Below are 13,833 nucleotides of genomic sequence, written 5' to 3' on the forward strand. Positions count from 1 at the left end.
AGAGAGGAGAGAGAAGAAAAAAATGTTCTCTTATTGTAGAACTCCTTGCCATAGGGTGTTGCAAATATCGATAGTATAAACGGACTCAAAAAGACAAATTCGTGTGAGACATGTCTACTGGTGGTATTAAAAAAGATGACCCCTATCCAACTCTGACTCAAAGACTCTGCTGAATTCTCTGCTACTTGCTGGAAAATAAACGATTGTACCAGGTAAAGCATCACTCTGTAACAGACTCATTCATACAGTGTTTCCTAGTGGTCACTTCTTGAAAATTAGAGATTGAGCTAAGCAGACAAGTAGTGCAACTCCCACATCAGTACTTCCCATTTTCTGAGCAATATGAAGATAGACTCAGGATGTATGAAAGAATATATATATATGCCTCCAAAATCAGGTGAAAATTCTTAAGTAGAGTCAGATTTTGAAATGGCAACATTGAACCTCACACAAAATAAAACAATCTAAAGAAAACACTTCTAAGAAAGTAAATGGAAACTCTGCACACAGTTGATTCTGATCAACTACTGCTTATTATTGGCAGCGAGTATCATTTTTTTGGATGTTGTTTTTGGATAATGGTTATCTCCCTAGAAATAGAAGGACTCCCAGCATCCATCAAACTGAAGACCACTGCATTTAAGATAGATGCCCCTGTATCAGAAAAACTTTGACAGTCTAGGATCCAGGCTATAGCTTCTGCAATTAAGTCTGTAAAGACCAGATATAAATGAGTAAGAAAAGTCCAACTCAGCTCTTTATATTAGTAAGTCAGCATGAAGTTGAAGAAACTAGTGAACTGCAAATAAAGATCACTTAAACATGAACAATAGATTTCAGATTTTTCTAGAGATCAGATCACTCAAGTTTCAAAATCAACACAGATGCCTCTCAAAGCTGTCTAAAAAAATCCTCCGTTGTATAGCAAATAATGTCTTTAAAAACATGAATCTGAGATCTGGAGATAAAAGTTCCCATCTGTACCTCATAGTAAGTTGTCTGTGTTTAGATACATGAAGATGACAAATATTCACCAAACTTTTCAAACCTAAGTACTTTAGCTAAAGATACTCAAGCATTTCTTTTTAGAATTACAAGGCATATAACACTAGTGTCCTTGGACAGATTCTTCAGTGTGATCAAGAATAACTTCCCTAAGAAATATTTAATGAGAAATGCTATTAAGTAGAAAAAAATTATAAAGTTTTACTGCTGCTACAAGTTTCTGAAGTCTAATCAGAATTTCTAACAAGAATGCTCACAGACAGCTTTATACTTTCACTGTAGAGAATCTGAGTAACCACTAGCAAGAACTACTGTAGTTCTAGTACTGTTCCTTCTACAGTGTATTTCACAGGAGGAGAGTCACCCAAGTGGAATAATTATTTCAGTCTCACTTGAGACAGCAATCCTTATGTAGAGGTATTCTTATTTCTTATATAAATTAAAAAAATGTCCATCCCAGGTGAAACTACGTATCTTTGAAAACGAAATACAGAATGACAGAAGAATCAAGTTGAAGCATTAAGCAAGTCTGGGCCTTCAGAAACAAAATTCACTTGTACCAGCTTCATTTGCACTCCAGGAATTCAGGAAAAAAAAATTAATTGCTTTGAGTGAGACTCTTAGTTATTTTAAGACCTATAGTCTAGAAAATACACATCAAAACACTAACAATCTTTTTATCTAACACCATTCTCTGTACTAGAGAAATTAAATATTTGTACCTATGAGGATATGTATAATGACCCATCCAAGGTGACTTTCACAGATTACAACTGATGACTTGGGGAAATTATCCCCACTCCGCCTCCCCTACAAACACTTTATTAGGCTCAGTTTATGTCTTCGTTTCCTGGCTTTTCCCACCTGCTCTTTCTCCATGATAACTTCATTACCACCTCAAGCTCTTCCCATACAAGAACAAAAAAGCTATTTCCTAGTGGCTGGCTCTAACTCCCTGTTTTATATCTTATGTCAACCCTCTGAATTAGAGAGACTTACTACACATTAGCTGTGGATAAGAACATAGTGAAGGTCCAATACTTATTAACTGGAATTCTAATCAAACAAGTTTGACAACTCCCAGAAAATAAAACGGGATTTTTCATGCTATCAGTTACATGTTCCTCTCCTCCCCACAACCATAATGTCTCTTTAAGACTTGCATGACCTTGGGTGAAGGGATTTGGCAAGTATCTCTTAAGTGCAATTTTCCTACTGACATGAGGGTGATAATATGCCCATTATCCCACAAGGTACATTAGTTCCCTGCTGAGTTTTCTTTATGCGGTTAGCTTCATTAGGGATTGGACAACAGCATTACTCAGCTGCCAGAAGCTCCATCTGAAGCCAGCTATAAAATTAAGTGTAGCCACATGAGGGGCTGTAATGAAGCCCCAAGGCACAGCAATGCTCCTGCTCATTTATATCCCACAACCACTTCCAGCACAATCTGGAAAATGAAACCATGGGGCTCCAACACAACAGCTGCTGCTGCTTTAAACAGAAAGTTGATCTCCTTTACCAGAGAATAAAGGAAGTATCTCAACTGATAAGTTCATGAAGGGAGAGCAATGCTATCAGAAGTTCCTGCCATGTTCCTCCACTTCCTCACTACCCTTTTTTCAATTCCTGTCAGGAGGCTATTTGCTACGTAGTTTGTTTCTCTTGTATCACCTCCCTTACCCTACACTAGAGAAAAGGGTGGTCTAGCTCATTCCTTTTCAGCTGTGCTAGAGGACAGGGGATCACCTACTGCCTTGTCTTCAAGGTTCTGCTGTTTTCCATCTCATCTCAGGGTGCTGCCTTTAAGCCCTGTTGACACCTATGAAGGCAATGTAGCAGGAAGAAGTTCCCGCTGCATACTCACTGTATGCACACTGAAGAGAGAAAGCTAGAGGCTAGCACTCTAGGTCTGGAGCTGATCCAGCTGAGGTATGGACAGAAATACATATTGCTTGCTCTTATATTGGTGTAAACACTAATGTAAGTAGTATGAGACTGCCCTCATTTAGACTTCTCAAATATGTAGTTCATCTTTCAAGACAGAAGCCTCCCAAAGAAATAAATGTAGTATCATAATGGCAGTGGCACTTAAGTTATAATCACTAGAGGGCAAGCCCAGTGTCAAAAAACTGCTATCCTTAGCTATATAAGGAGGGATAGGTCCAGGCATTTAATAGGAAAGAGTCTTTATTCTAGAAATTTAAGAGCAGTATTTTATTTTTCAGCTTGCTGGCATTGTTGTGGAAGACAATTCTACTTTGGTTCCAGTTTTCCATCCAAACCACCAACATTGGCACTTGGATATCATTAACAATCAATATACAAGTGACTGCAGGAAGCAAAATTGTCTGGCTGGTTGTTTTTCTTTTAATCTAACATTTTTATTTATTTTTTTTTAAACACAATTCAATACAACATTACAGACAAGAAATACCACAGTGTCTTTATACAAAATGAGAAAGTGCCTTCCCCTTGCCCCAGAGTGTACAAAACAAACCTATGCATTACAAGTTCATGGAAAGATCCCAGAAAAGAACAAAACCAAAAATAAAAGGCTAAAATGTTACTTTAAGAGCTGCTTCTTTAAGATTGTGCCCCAGGTTGTCCCATCCCAAGCCCTGCACACTGAGCCATTATTCTGGCCCCTGCAATTAGATTCCAGTGCTTTGCAGCTGGGCAGACTGAGACACATTTGAGTTCAGTCCAGTTCCAAGTTCAGTCCTTTTCATTTCCACATCAGATCAGGAAAACCTTATTTTGCAACAGTAGAAAGTTTTACAGTAACAGTAAGACTGGATTCTTTTACAAAATAAGCTACAAAGTTATTCAGTTTCTAAAGTCACATCAATATCATTTTTGATTGGCCTGCAGAGATTTGACCTAACTGACAGAAGGTCTAGTTGCCCAATAGGAACTAACTCATGCATCCACAAGCTTCCTGCCCCCACTAGGTTAGAGACCCTCAGAGCCAAATTTGACCTCCAACCACCACCTTACAGTCCCGCACTCCAGTCACACTATCAACTTGGTGCAACACAGTAGTCTCTACTGCAAACACATTGAATTTTTAGAGTATGAAGATTTACTGAATAATTCTGAATTACACTGCAATCTCCATTCTGCTAGCATAGCTGAGGTTTAAAATTAAAGAAAAATCCATTTAAGCTATGCCTACTCTCAAGTACTGCACCGCTTTCATAACCATGATAGAAAGAGTACAAACAGGAGATACTAAACTTACTGAAGACTCTGCTGTTAAAAATAGTGCTGTCGTCTTCTTCTAACCATATGAAGAGGTAGACTTGACATTTAACTACTTCCTCAAGGAATACACAATGAACAAGTATTGCTATGGGATTAGGACTTCAATGTAATCATTTAGATCATTTCAGCATTTGCTTCAGTAGTTACCTCAACTCATTAAGTGCAAAAAAGGAATTCATGTTAACTGTTTGTATTCTCTGACTGAATTTACTCCCACAGTGGTACACAGTCCCACAAGGCTATCAAATGCACATTTGACAGACTTTAAGAGCAGCTTACTGTTGATCTGTCAGAGAGATTGCCTTGTCGTATGTATTCTATCGCAGCCTCAATGGAGGTTAGACAGTATCCCAATTCATCCTTCACTGAAGTACAAAGCCTGAAGTTCTTGATGTAACTCAAGTTGGCCATCCTGAAATAAAAATTTAAAGACATGAAACACTAAAAATAAGACACTAGCACGACATACCTTAATACTGCAACTTATTTTAGGCAATCCAGGCAGATAACAGGCATGGATTAAGAAAAAGCTTCTAGAAAGAATGTTGGGCTAGCAATATGGTTTGGTTTGTAGACAGATCATAACTCTACTTATTTCTTAACTATTCAATAAAAAGTTATTAACTGGATATAAGGAATATGACAGATTAAGAACGGCAGCAGGAGATTCACACATTCCAAACATATTAATGTTTAAAGGACCATAAGCACCAGTGTAATGTGATAACTACAAATTAAAGGATAAATACTTTTTAGTTATGGGATACACCAACACTAAAATTCAGTTCAGGCACAGGCAGGTTTAAATATACTTTTACTGATAGTGGGGAGAGATAAAGCCATTAAGTATTCAAATCTAGCTTCTCTGTATCTAACTCTAAATGGATCAAACATCTAGAAGCTGCATAAAGGTTTCACAACTCCAAACACAGATGAGGAACAACCAATCTTTGAAGTCTGTATTGACATGTAGATGTGGTAAAGAGATGGCTTCCCATTACAACATTTTTCTAGGCAGAGAATCAAAACAGCAAAGACACAGCACTTGAATTCCTGACAGGTCCTTAATTCAATCACACCTGCAATACATCTTTGCTTTTTGTCTTACTAAAAATAGTTTTCTGCATTACATCAGCCCCTCTTACACTATAACTAAGTTATTACTACATGTTCAGAAACATTTCTCTCTTACATGTAAGATGATATTATGGAGCTCTGTGTAGCCAAAACATAGTTACATACCAGTTTGGGATTTCTGTTTTTACAAGTAAATACAGCAAAACAGAGAGAAGGTCATCTGCACACATGGTTTCCATGTTAACTGAAAAAATAATTTTTATCTGATGTTAGTCATGTCATGGTTCAAATCAAGAGCAATACCTATAAATGGAGTTTCACCACCCAAGACTAAAGGCCAGTTCTACTAGTAGAGAATGCATTAACCAAGGCAGCCATTCAAATGTTCTCAGTCTCCCTCTAAAATAGGCTGTCAAAAACCAAATACAGTTTATACTGTACAAACTGCAAGATTTGACTAGCATCCCCTCCTTCCTATAAAGAGCCAGAGCAGTAGCTCAAGATTTCTGAAATTCTTGAGGGAAAGAACTACCCCTCAAAGTTGATACACTTTTCCATAAGCCAGGAGTCTTCCTGGAGAAAGACAGAGATGAAGTAGGCAAAGCATAAGTTCACTGTACTATCCCATCTACTCAGTGTAAGTATTCTCTCTCTCCAGACTAGATAAAATAAATACCAGGTTAAGTCGTCCACGCTTTCCTATCACAGAATCATTTCTATAATCCATGGTAGCACTTTGAATGGAACATATAGAAGGTTTGTTTGTCCCCCACCAACACTGCATTTTGCAAAAAATGCATCTCAAAAGGATAGATTTCAGCATTATCAAGGTGCATGGACAAACAGACAAGAATGATCTAGCAGCAATCCTCAGTGTTTAAAATGGATCACTTTGAATTCCTCTTCACGAGAAAAATCTCCTAGCACATGCTTCTCACATGCTCTAGCTAAAACATATGTAAGCTAAAGCTAACCAAGCACCCCACCTCATCCCTGAGAAGCAATGCTGAAGTGTCTGTCTTGCCTCCATTATGCTTTGTTTATAGAGACCTGCAAGGCAGACCCCAGACTAATTGTGTTCAATCCAGCTGTTTATATACCAAAGTGCTTTGTGCATATTGGTTAAGGAAAAACTTTAAAATTAAGTTATTAATCCACTAAATTACTGACCTCTTTGGCTAGGAGATTGCATAATAACTTGTACCACTTTTCGCAGACAAAGTAGCTTCTGTTGAGGGGAAGTACATTTGTTCAACTGACCCAGTTCTCGCTTTGCACGCGGTATATTAAAACTACAAAATAATTTGAAAGAAATGATCAGCATACAGAGTTCTTGTGCAGGATGCTCAAAACCCAAGTTTAACTTATTCAGAGCTGAAATGAAGAATGGTATTAAAATATTTCCATCTCTACTCCAAGGACACTTGCATTTCTGTATGTTGTAGATGGAAAGGGAAGCGTAAGAATATAAAAGCAAAGGAAATAGTAATCATTGCAAAGACTGCCCTAAAACTACACTTGCAAAGCTTTATTTTTTCATCTCAAAGGAATGAAGTATAAGAAGAACTTACTACTGTCTGAAGGAAGACACTTTTTGGCTGGCCTGAGACCTATTTAAGACAATCTCAGTGATTCCTCAAAGAGTCCAGAATAATCTCTCTCACCTGAACTCAGGCTTCACTCCAATGTCTTTTTGCTGCAGATCTTGAAGGCTCCTCGTGATTTTGTTAAAAGCAGCATCCTAATCAATAGAAAGCCACAGGTTCTTATAAAATGCATTAGATTAATGTAACTAATCTTTACCAATCAAACTTACCTCACTTGCCTCAATAGTCCCCACATATTTGAAGACTAGATCATAAATAGCATGGTGGATATACATCTGTAGAAAAAGACCAGTACTTTAGGCATGAAAGGGAGAATTAAAAATAGCTTGCTAATTATTTTCTTTCATTTTGGATGCTTACTTCAACTGCTTGTTTAATCAGATTCATCTGCTCTTCTTGCTTTGCAAGCATCTTCTGGAAAAGGAAAGCCATACAAACAGCAAGAGAAAGTTAGATAATTTATTGCTTAAGTAACACTATGTATTTAGTGGAATAAGTGTTTACCAAGTGCGAATCTCTCAAAAGATGCTGGAGACATTTGGTATAAAGTGCATTGACAGAATCCTGGGCAGGGAAAGAAAAGAAAAAAAGCAATCAGGTTCAGGTTAATCTGACTTGAAGCAACAAAGCATGAATAAGCAGAGAAAGGAAGTCTTCCCTGCCTTAGAAGCATGCACCATAGTAAGATTTTTAGCTAGAAAAATTGCTTTACCTAATCATTAAGATGTGGTAATTCACAACCAAGAGTTCTACTTTCTCCCTTCCCACCTTCCTCAACTCTAGACTGCTCTGACACAGAAAAGCTCAGTAAGACAAAGATACCCCAAAGCAGTGAATTATATTTAGGAAGTTAAACATCAAGAAGCAAGATACTGACTATGTAGTGGCGGAGGCTTTTCCTTTCATGTTCTTTAAATGTTCTATAGAAAGATCCTATGCATTTATCAAATCTCTCACAGTGCCTTCCCAAGAATTCTCTAACATCTTCAATAGTTTTAAGAGAATAAGAGTTTGATGAAGCTGTAGATTCACCTAAAATGAAAGCCAAGAATTAACTCATAGGTTTAATATGTATGCATGGTAAAGTACTTTCTGTGCGCACATACACTGCCAACTGGTGTGCAATGAAACATTAATTCAGCTTACTAAACCTTTAACTGGAGGGATTTCTTTTAATTAAAAGAATTCCATGCATCACATTTAGAGTAGGGTCTCTTGTCTTTTATGTCAAGTATTTACTTGGAATAGGTAAAACTGATTTCACATGCTTTTTTACCCTGGGTAATTTATTGCCACATACATGACTCAATCTGAGTCCAAGTCAAGCTCAAAAGCAGAAAAGCACATTACATTGTTGAGGGAATACCCATGCAGGAAGTCAGTGTGCTCTAAGCAAGCTGTAAAAATCCCATCTTGGATTTTTACATAACCTATGCTTTATTTAGACACACTTTCTCTGAATGGGAGAGCAAAGTTGCTTCATGTAAACATTAAACCAAACCCACTTTCCTTCTGAATAAGACAATTGAACCCCCACTTAAAATTCATATTGCTTTTCCAAATTTTTTTTTCTAGGCAAGTCTTTCATTTGCCATCAAAAGCAGCCAACTAATAACAGGCTTAGATCTCATTAATTTCAAATTACTTTTGAAATTACAAATTACCTCACTTCTGAAAGACTGCTGTACAACTACATTAAATAATGGCCAAAAAAGGAACGCTATCAGAATAATTTCTTAGATTTATATTAATATTTATAGAATTTAAGCCTAAGCCTATATATATGCCACTTTTTTTTCAGAACAACTTCATACTTTCCTCACAGTACTATTTTCTCACTACCCTAGTATTAGTTCGCTGTGTCATTATTTGTTTTGAACAGATATTCTTATGTATTTAGGAAGACTAGATGTTTTTATTTCAGAAAAAGCATGTTTTAAGAAGCTTTTGTTCCTTTTCATTAGTAAACACATATTGTTAGATGTATTCACAAGGAAATCTTGTTACATTCACAGCTTTAACAGTAGCCTTGGAAATAGTGTTCCAGCCTTATCAAGAGCACTTTCAGTACTAGGACAAAAATTAACACATTCAACTTAATGAGACAGACCAATCCCACAAGAGCTGCTACATAACTATGCTATACAACCTCTAACCACTGATTAAGTGATCATAAAAAAATTTACCTCTCCAGTTTTCTGTGTATCCACCTTGCATCACAAGACATGTCACATTTAAGACTAAAACTCTTTAAGCAGTCAGAACTAAGCTGAGCATTGCTAAAAAAATTGTGCTGGATCACATATTCCACAGATGATTTCCAGTGCTCTGACTGGGGCATAGACCCTATAGAATTAAGTTTGCCTGGCAGCAACTTAATATTTCTCTCCAGCAGCATACCAACATCCACCCCAGCAGGATAATAAACGCTAAGAGCTTTCAACCAAGCCAACGCTTTTCAGAATGAAGAAAATGTATTAAGCATATCAAACATACTCATTTGCTCACTGTGCAAACAAGACCACCAAGTTAACACTTCAATACATACTTGAGCTTTCTGTTTTTTCCAATGGATGAGCTATGCACAATATACTAAAGCTTTCTTCTTTTTCATTGTAAAATGTTTCCTCAAAAAGAACAGGTACTGAGAGATGACAATTAAAACCAGTTCCTAAGATGATGAGGTTTCCTTGTATGAAGATCTCCTGAAACAAAACAAAAACCAGATCAAGTGTAAAACTCCACCAGAAGAAAGTTACTCTTTGGCTTCTGCATCGCATAGTTTCATTGTATTTCCAGGGAAAGAAGAGAATCTCAAGACAAGAAAGCCCCAGACTCATGACATTCCACATTCTCATGCTGTGTAGACACCAAAACAACTTCCATCTACAATGGCCAGCTAAAGCTTGCTTACACCTGTTTTCTTTACAAGTCTACTGCTGGAGGTTTCAGACAACCTCCAAGGTCCAAGTGACTATTTGCAGATTTTAGAGCACTTTTAGTAGAAGGGAAATTGAAAAACAATCTAAAATTGGGGCCTAAGTCCAGCTTCAAAAAACCACCATACATCTTGTCTCTATTTCTGACACTCAACTTTATTTTCTTAAGCAGCTCTAGTGAGAGTATCTGCAGGAGGAAGATCTGGATGACTGCCCACAAACAGGGGCAAGATCTCAGACTATTCTGCAAAATTACAAGTGAAAAAAAACGTGATTCTGTGCGGTGTTAGCTTCGGTTATCATGCCTTGCTGCTACATTAGTCAGTTTCTACTCTACTTACTGAACAGAATTAATATCTCAGGCCTCAAATACAACACAATACCATCATAATTTTGTCTTAAGCCTTGGTGAACTTGCATCTGCGTGCAATATAGACAGGCTACTACCTGCCAAAAAGCTAGAGAGACAGTTCTTAAGTGATAAAGGCCCTTCTGCCACACAGCAAAATTCCTAACAGCCACAGAACACAGATAAATTGACAAAGTTACTTCACCAAAGCAGTAAGCTGAAATCAGAGGCGGTGTTACCATCTGAAGAGGACAACTATTCTTGTGTACATGCCAAAATATAGGTTTGCCAGAAAGCAGTATATTGCTGAGAACTTTGGCTTAGATAGGCAATGTGCTACTTTTGCCAGTTAGCTCTAACTCCTAGTTACCTCTGTACCCATTACTTCACACTATCAGTCATCAACTGCAGCAAATTGTTTAGTGGAGTGTCCCCAAGCTACATTCAGATACCAAAACAGAAATACCTTTCCATTTAAGGTCTGAAAATTTTCTTCTAGCGGCTTCAGAACATAAGATTCAAACTGGCAGGCAGAAAGACTGTTGCTTGAGAGGCTTCCTTTGCATGGAACTAACACCTAAAAAAGTTAGATCATGCTTTAGAGAGAAATTCTGTGTTTACACCAATAGCTTTTACCCTTCAGAGGCAAGCAACTGAATCTAGCTTACAAACATTTACTAGAAAATGTATAGCAACTATGCGTGCTTTTGTTTAAATAAACAGAAATGCCACTGATGGACACAGATCAACTTAGAAGTTTCATCTAGTGACTTATCTGAAATAAGATTGACAGATGTAACCAAAGCAAACAATACTAAGAGAAGGAGATGAAATCTTAAGTTACTTAAGACCAGCCACCTGAATGACTTAAAATTAGGCAGCTAATGAAAGTAAAGTATATTTTCAAACTAAAATGAAAACCTATCAGAAAGAATAAAAAAAATCTAATATAAGAAACATCTTGGGTCTACTGCACACTAACAGATTGGCTGTTTGAGACATTCGTAATTAGCAACATATTATGAATAAAACAAACACTGTATACACACTGAAAAGAAATACTTCTCATTGTCAAGGAAGATAAGCATGAGGCAAATGGTTCTTTCAGTACTCAGAAGCTTTCAGCAATTATGTTAGAATACAAATGGAACTCATGAACAGGTCTTAGCATTTCAGCTGATCACACCACCATCTTAAGTAAAACACAACTGAAAGAACTCCGTCCAACTTAAGGCTTAATTTTATAATCAGGTAACAATAACCCCAAGTTTAATGTAGTTTCCACACTTAATTTTGGATGAAGACTAATTGCAGAATACCCAGATTAGAAGTCTTAAAGACTAGAGTTTTTATTCCAGCTCAGTTTAATGGCTTTATTTTTCCATGTAAAATGCTGTCAGAAATGAGTAATTGTCTGTTCACCAGAGATTTCATAAGATCAATTCCATTTTAAGTTACAAGTAAATGGAAGAATATTTATCTTTAGTTCACAGCAAAGAAAATAAACTTCCTGTAAAGTTTAGTAACAACATCAACTTTGACCTTTCACTACCATGCAATTTAGCAAGGTCCATATTAGTAAATAACAAGCAACTTAAACCAAAAGCTGCTCTGTTTCACTTCCAAGTTTTGTAGGCTTGCACTAATCTTTACATGGGTCATAGCAGGCATACAATTTAAATTCGCATACCTACTATTTAATAAGCAGCTTTTAAATCTACTTATACTTACAATGCCATGGAGCTCTGCAACTTTACTGCATAGATCAGGACGCCGCTTCTGAATGGCCAAATAAAAGGGATTTTTCAAGATATCTTCATCATACATAGCCATATGGACTTCAGATATTCCAAGGAGATTTTCTAAAATACATAAGGTGAATATTAAATGTATCATACATGGTATCTGTTAAAACATAGTATTTGGAAATACCTAGGAGGCAGTTTGATTCCCCTTGTCTAAAAGGAAAAAGCAGTTTCAGGTCTTGATGTAAGCAGTCAATGGCATGCTTAACTAATAAGAAGGTAACTATAGTTACTAGAAGTTATTCAGAAGTATTATTTTCCATGAATATATATTTCCAATTACATAATTATTCTCATAATGTCTCCTTAGATCTTATGGGTGTTGGAGTCTAACACCACATGATAGGTTTGGACAAAACTTAGAAGAAGAAAGAAGTTAAGATCTACATTATTACCACTTTGATATACAAGTTAACTTGCACTGCTAAGATCTAAAACAAGCCAAGAGACATGAACTAACAGCTTCTTTACCACAGATTCTACTGCATCACAGGACATTGACGCCTTTGCAGGATGTTCATGTCAGTGTCAAGACTCATCTGTGTAAGGATTACTGACTGATACACATCAATGAGACACCCAGACAGTGTAACAGGAATCCTTGTGTAAGGCAATCCTCAATTTTCCAAGGAAAGTTATAGTAAAGAGGTACACCAAGGAGATATGAATATCCATGTCATAATTAAAAAGTCACTGTGAAATGCATCATTTATGGTCATCTACTCCCACAGAAAAAGTCTCAATGATCTGAGGTCAGGCTGATACATAATATTTGGTAAAACAATGAGCAAAAAAAGTGACTGTAGACAGAAAACCCTACCTGTAGGTACTGGAAAAAGCTATCACTAGGTGTGTCACAGGGGAAAGATGATCTCTAGAGGTACTAGACCCTTGACTGCTTGCTTCCTCAATTCTAATTCTCTATAAAAAAAACTATGACCCATCCTAGACACAAGTGCAGGAAAAACTCTAATAGGTCCCTTCTGGAATAACTTCCAAATTATTCAGAAGAATCGAGAATAACAGGCTTACAAGTGCTTAACTAACTAGTCTGTTCTATGTCTTTTCCCCTCATCCAGATTCCCTTGGGAATCAACAGAAGTTGCATGACTTCCTCACGGTATCTCAGCTATATGTTCTGGGAAAGAGTGAGAACACCAGCAGAACTTTAATTAGAGCAAGTCACCCTTACACAATCAGTACTCCCCTGTTTTCTTAAATGTAGAATTATACCTAGCACATTATTTGCTCAGTGTGAGCTGCTTATGCTCGTTCTGTTGCACTTTAATATCTGACTGCCAAATGCTGTACTGGTACTTGATCATGGAAGAGACATGAAACCATTGTATGGCAGTTTAATAGAATGGAAAAACATACACACAACATACACTGATTTTTAGATAGTCTTTGAGTTTCAGCTATGCTGTTAACTGATCTATAGTCTGTTAACTGATCTACAGTCTGGTTCCTCCTTATAATTAGGCACAAGCAGAGCTCCCTTAGAGCACTAAACACAAAGATGATCAGCTAAAGCCTCAATTTCCACTATACAGTTATCAGCAGTTACTTACAATTTGGACAACCTCAGCCTAAACCACTGAAGTTTGGCAGTGGCAGATAACTGCCTTCAGCAGTTCCAGATAAAACGGTTCATCCGCTTTCAAAACGTACAATAAAACCAAGGGCTTCTATGAAAGAATACTAATTCAGCAGGCCCAAAACAGTGTTCTTTGAAGAACAGATCTGAAGTTGGCTAACAAAGAGGAAGAAAACATTTGCTCCTG

General features: G+C 37.0%; 1 protein-coding gene across 6 annotated transcripts in view; it reads right to left on the reverse strand.

Moving 5' to 3' along the window:
- ANKRD27 (ankyrin repeat domain 27) overlaps positions 1-13,833 on the reverse strand; it is a 48,004-nt gene that overhangs the window by 24,778 nt on the left and 9,393 nt on the right. For 2 of the 6 annotated variants that reach the window (XM_074913108.1, XM_074913110.1), the window contains exons 2-12: positions 11,976-12,106; positions 10,711-10,821; positions 9,505-9,661; positions 7,834-7,988; positions 7,461-7,520; positions 7,317-7,370; positions 7,166-7,231; positions 7,014-7,090; positions 6,520-6,641; positions 5,515-5,593; positions 4,552-4,684 (exon numbers count right to left, since the gene is read on the reverse strand). In XM_074913108.1, coding sequence (XP_074769209.1) covers positions 4,552-4,684; positions 5,515-5,593; positions 6,520-6,641; positions 7,014-7,090; positions 7,166-7,231; positions 7,317-7,370; positions 7,461-7,520; positions 7,834-7,988; positions 9,505-9,661; positions 10,711-10,821; positions 11,976-12,077 — 1,116 coding nt within the window. In that variant the 5' untranslated portion in view covers positions 12,078-12,106. Of the gene's footprint in view, positions 1-4,551; positions 4,685-5,514; positions 5,594-6,519; positions 6,642-7,013; positions 7,091-7,165; positions 7,232-7,316; positions 7,521-7,833; positions 7,989-9,504; positions 9,662-10,710; positions 10,822-11,975; positions 12,107-13,833 lie in introns of those variants that run through there. The other 4 variants (XM_074913111.1, XM_074913114.1, XM_074913113.1 and 1 more) reach the window with 4 other exon arrangements.

The sequence above is a fragment of the Athene noctua genome, chromosome 9 (genome assembly GCF_965140245.1).
Source record: "Athene noctua chromosome 9, bAthNoc1.hap1.1, whole genome shotgun sequence".
Lineage (NCBI taxonomy): Eukaryota > Metazoa > Chordata > Aves > Strigiformes > Strigidae > Athene > Athene noctua.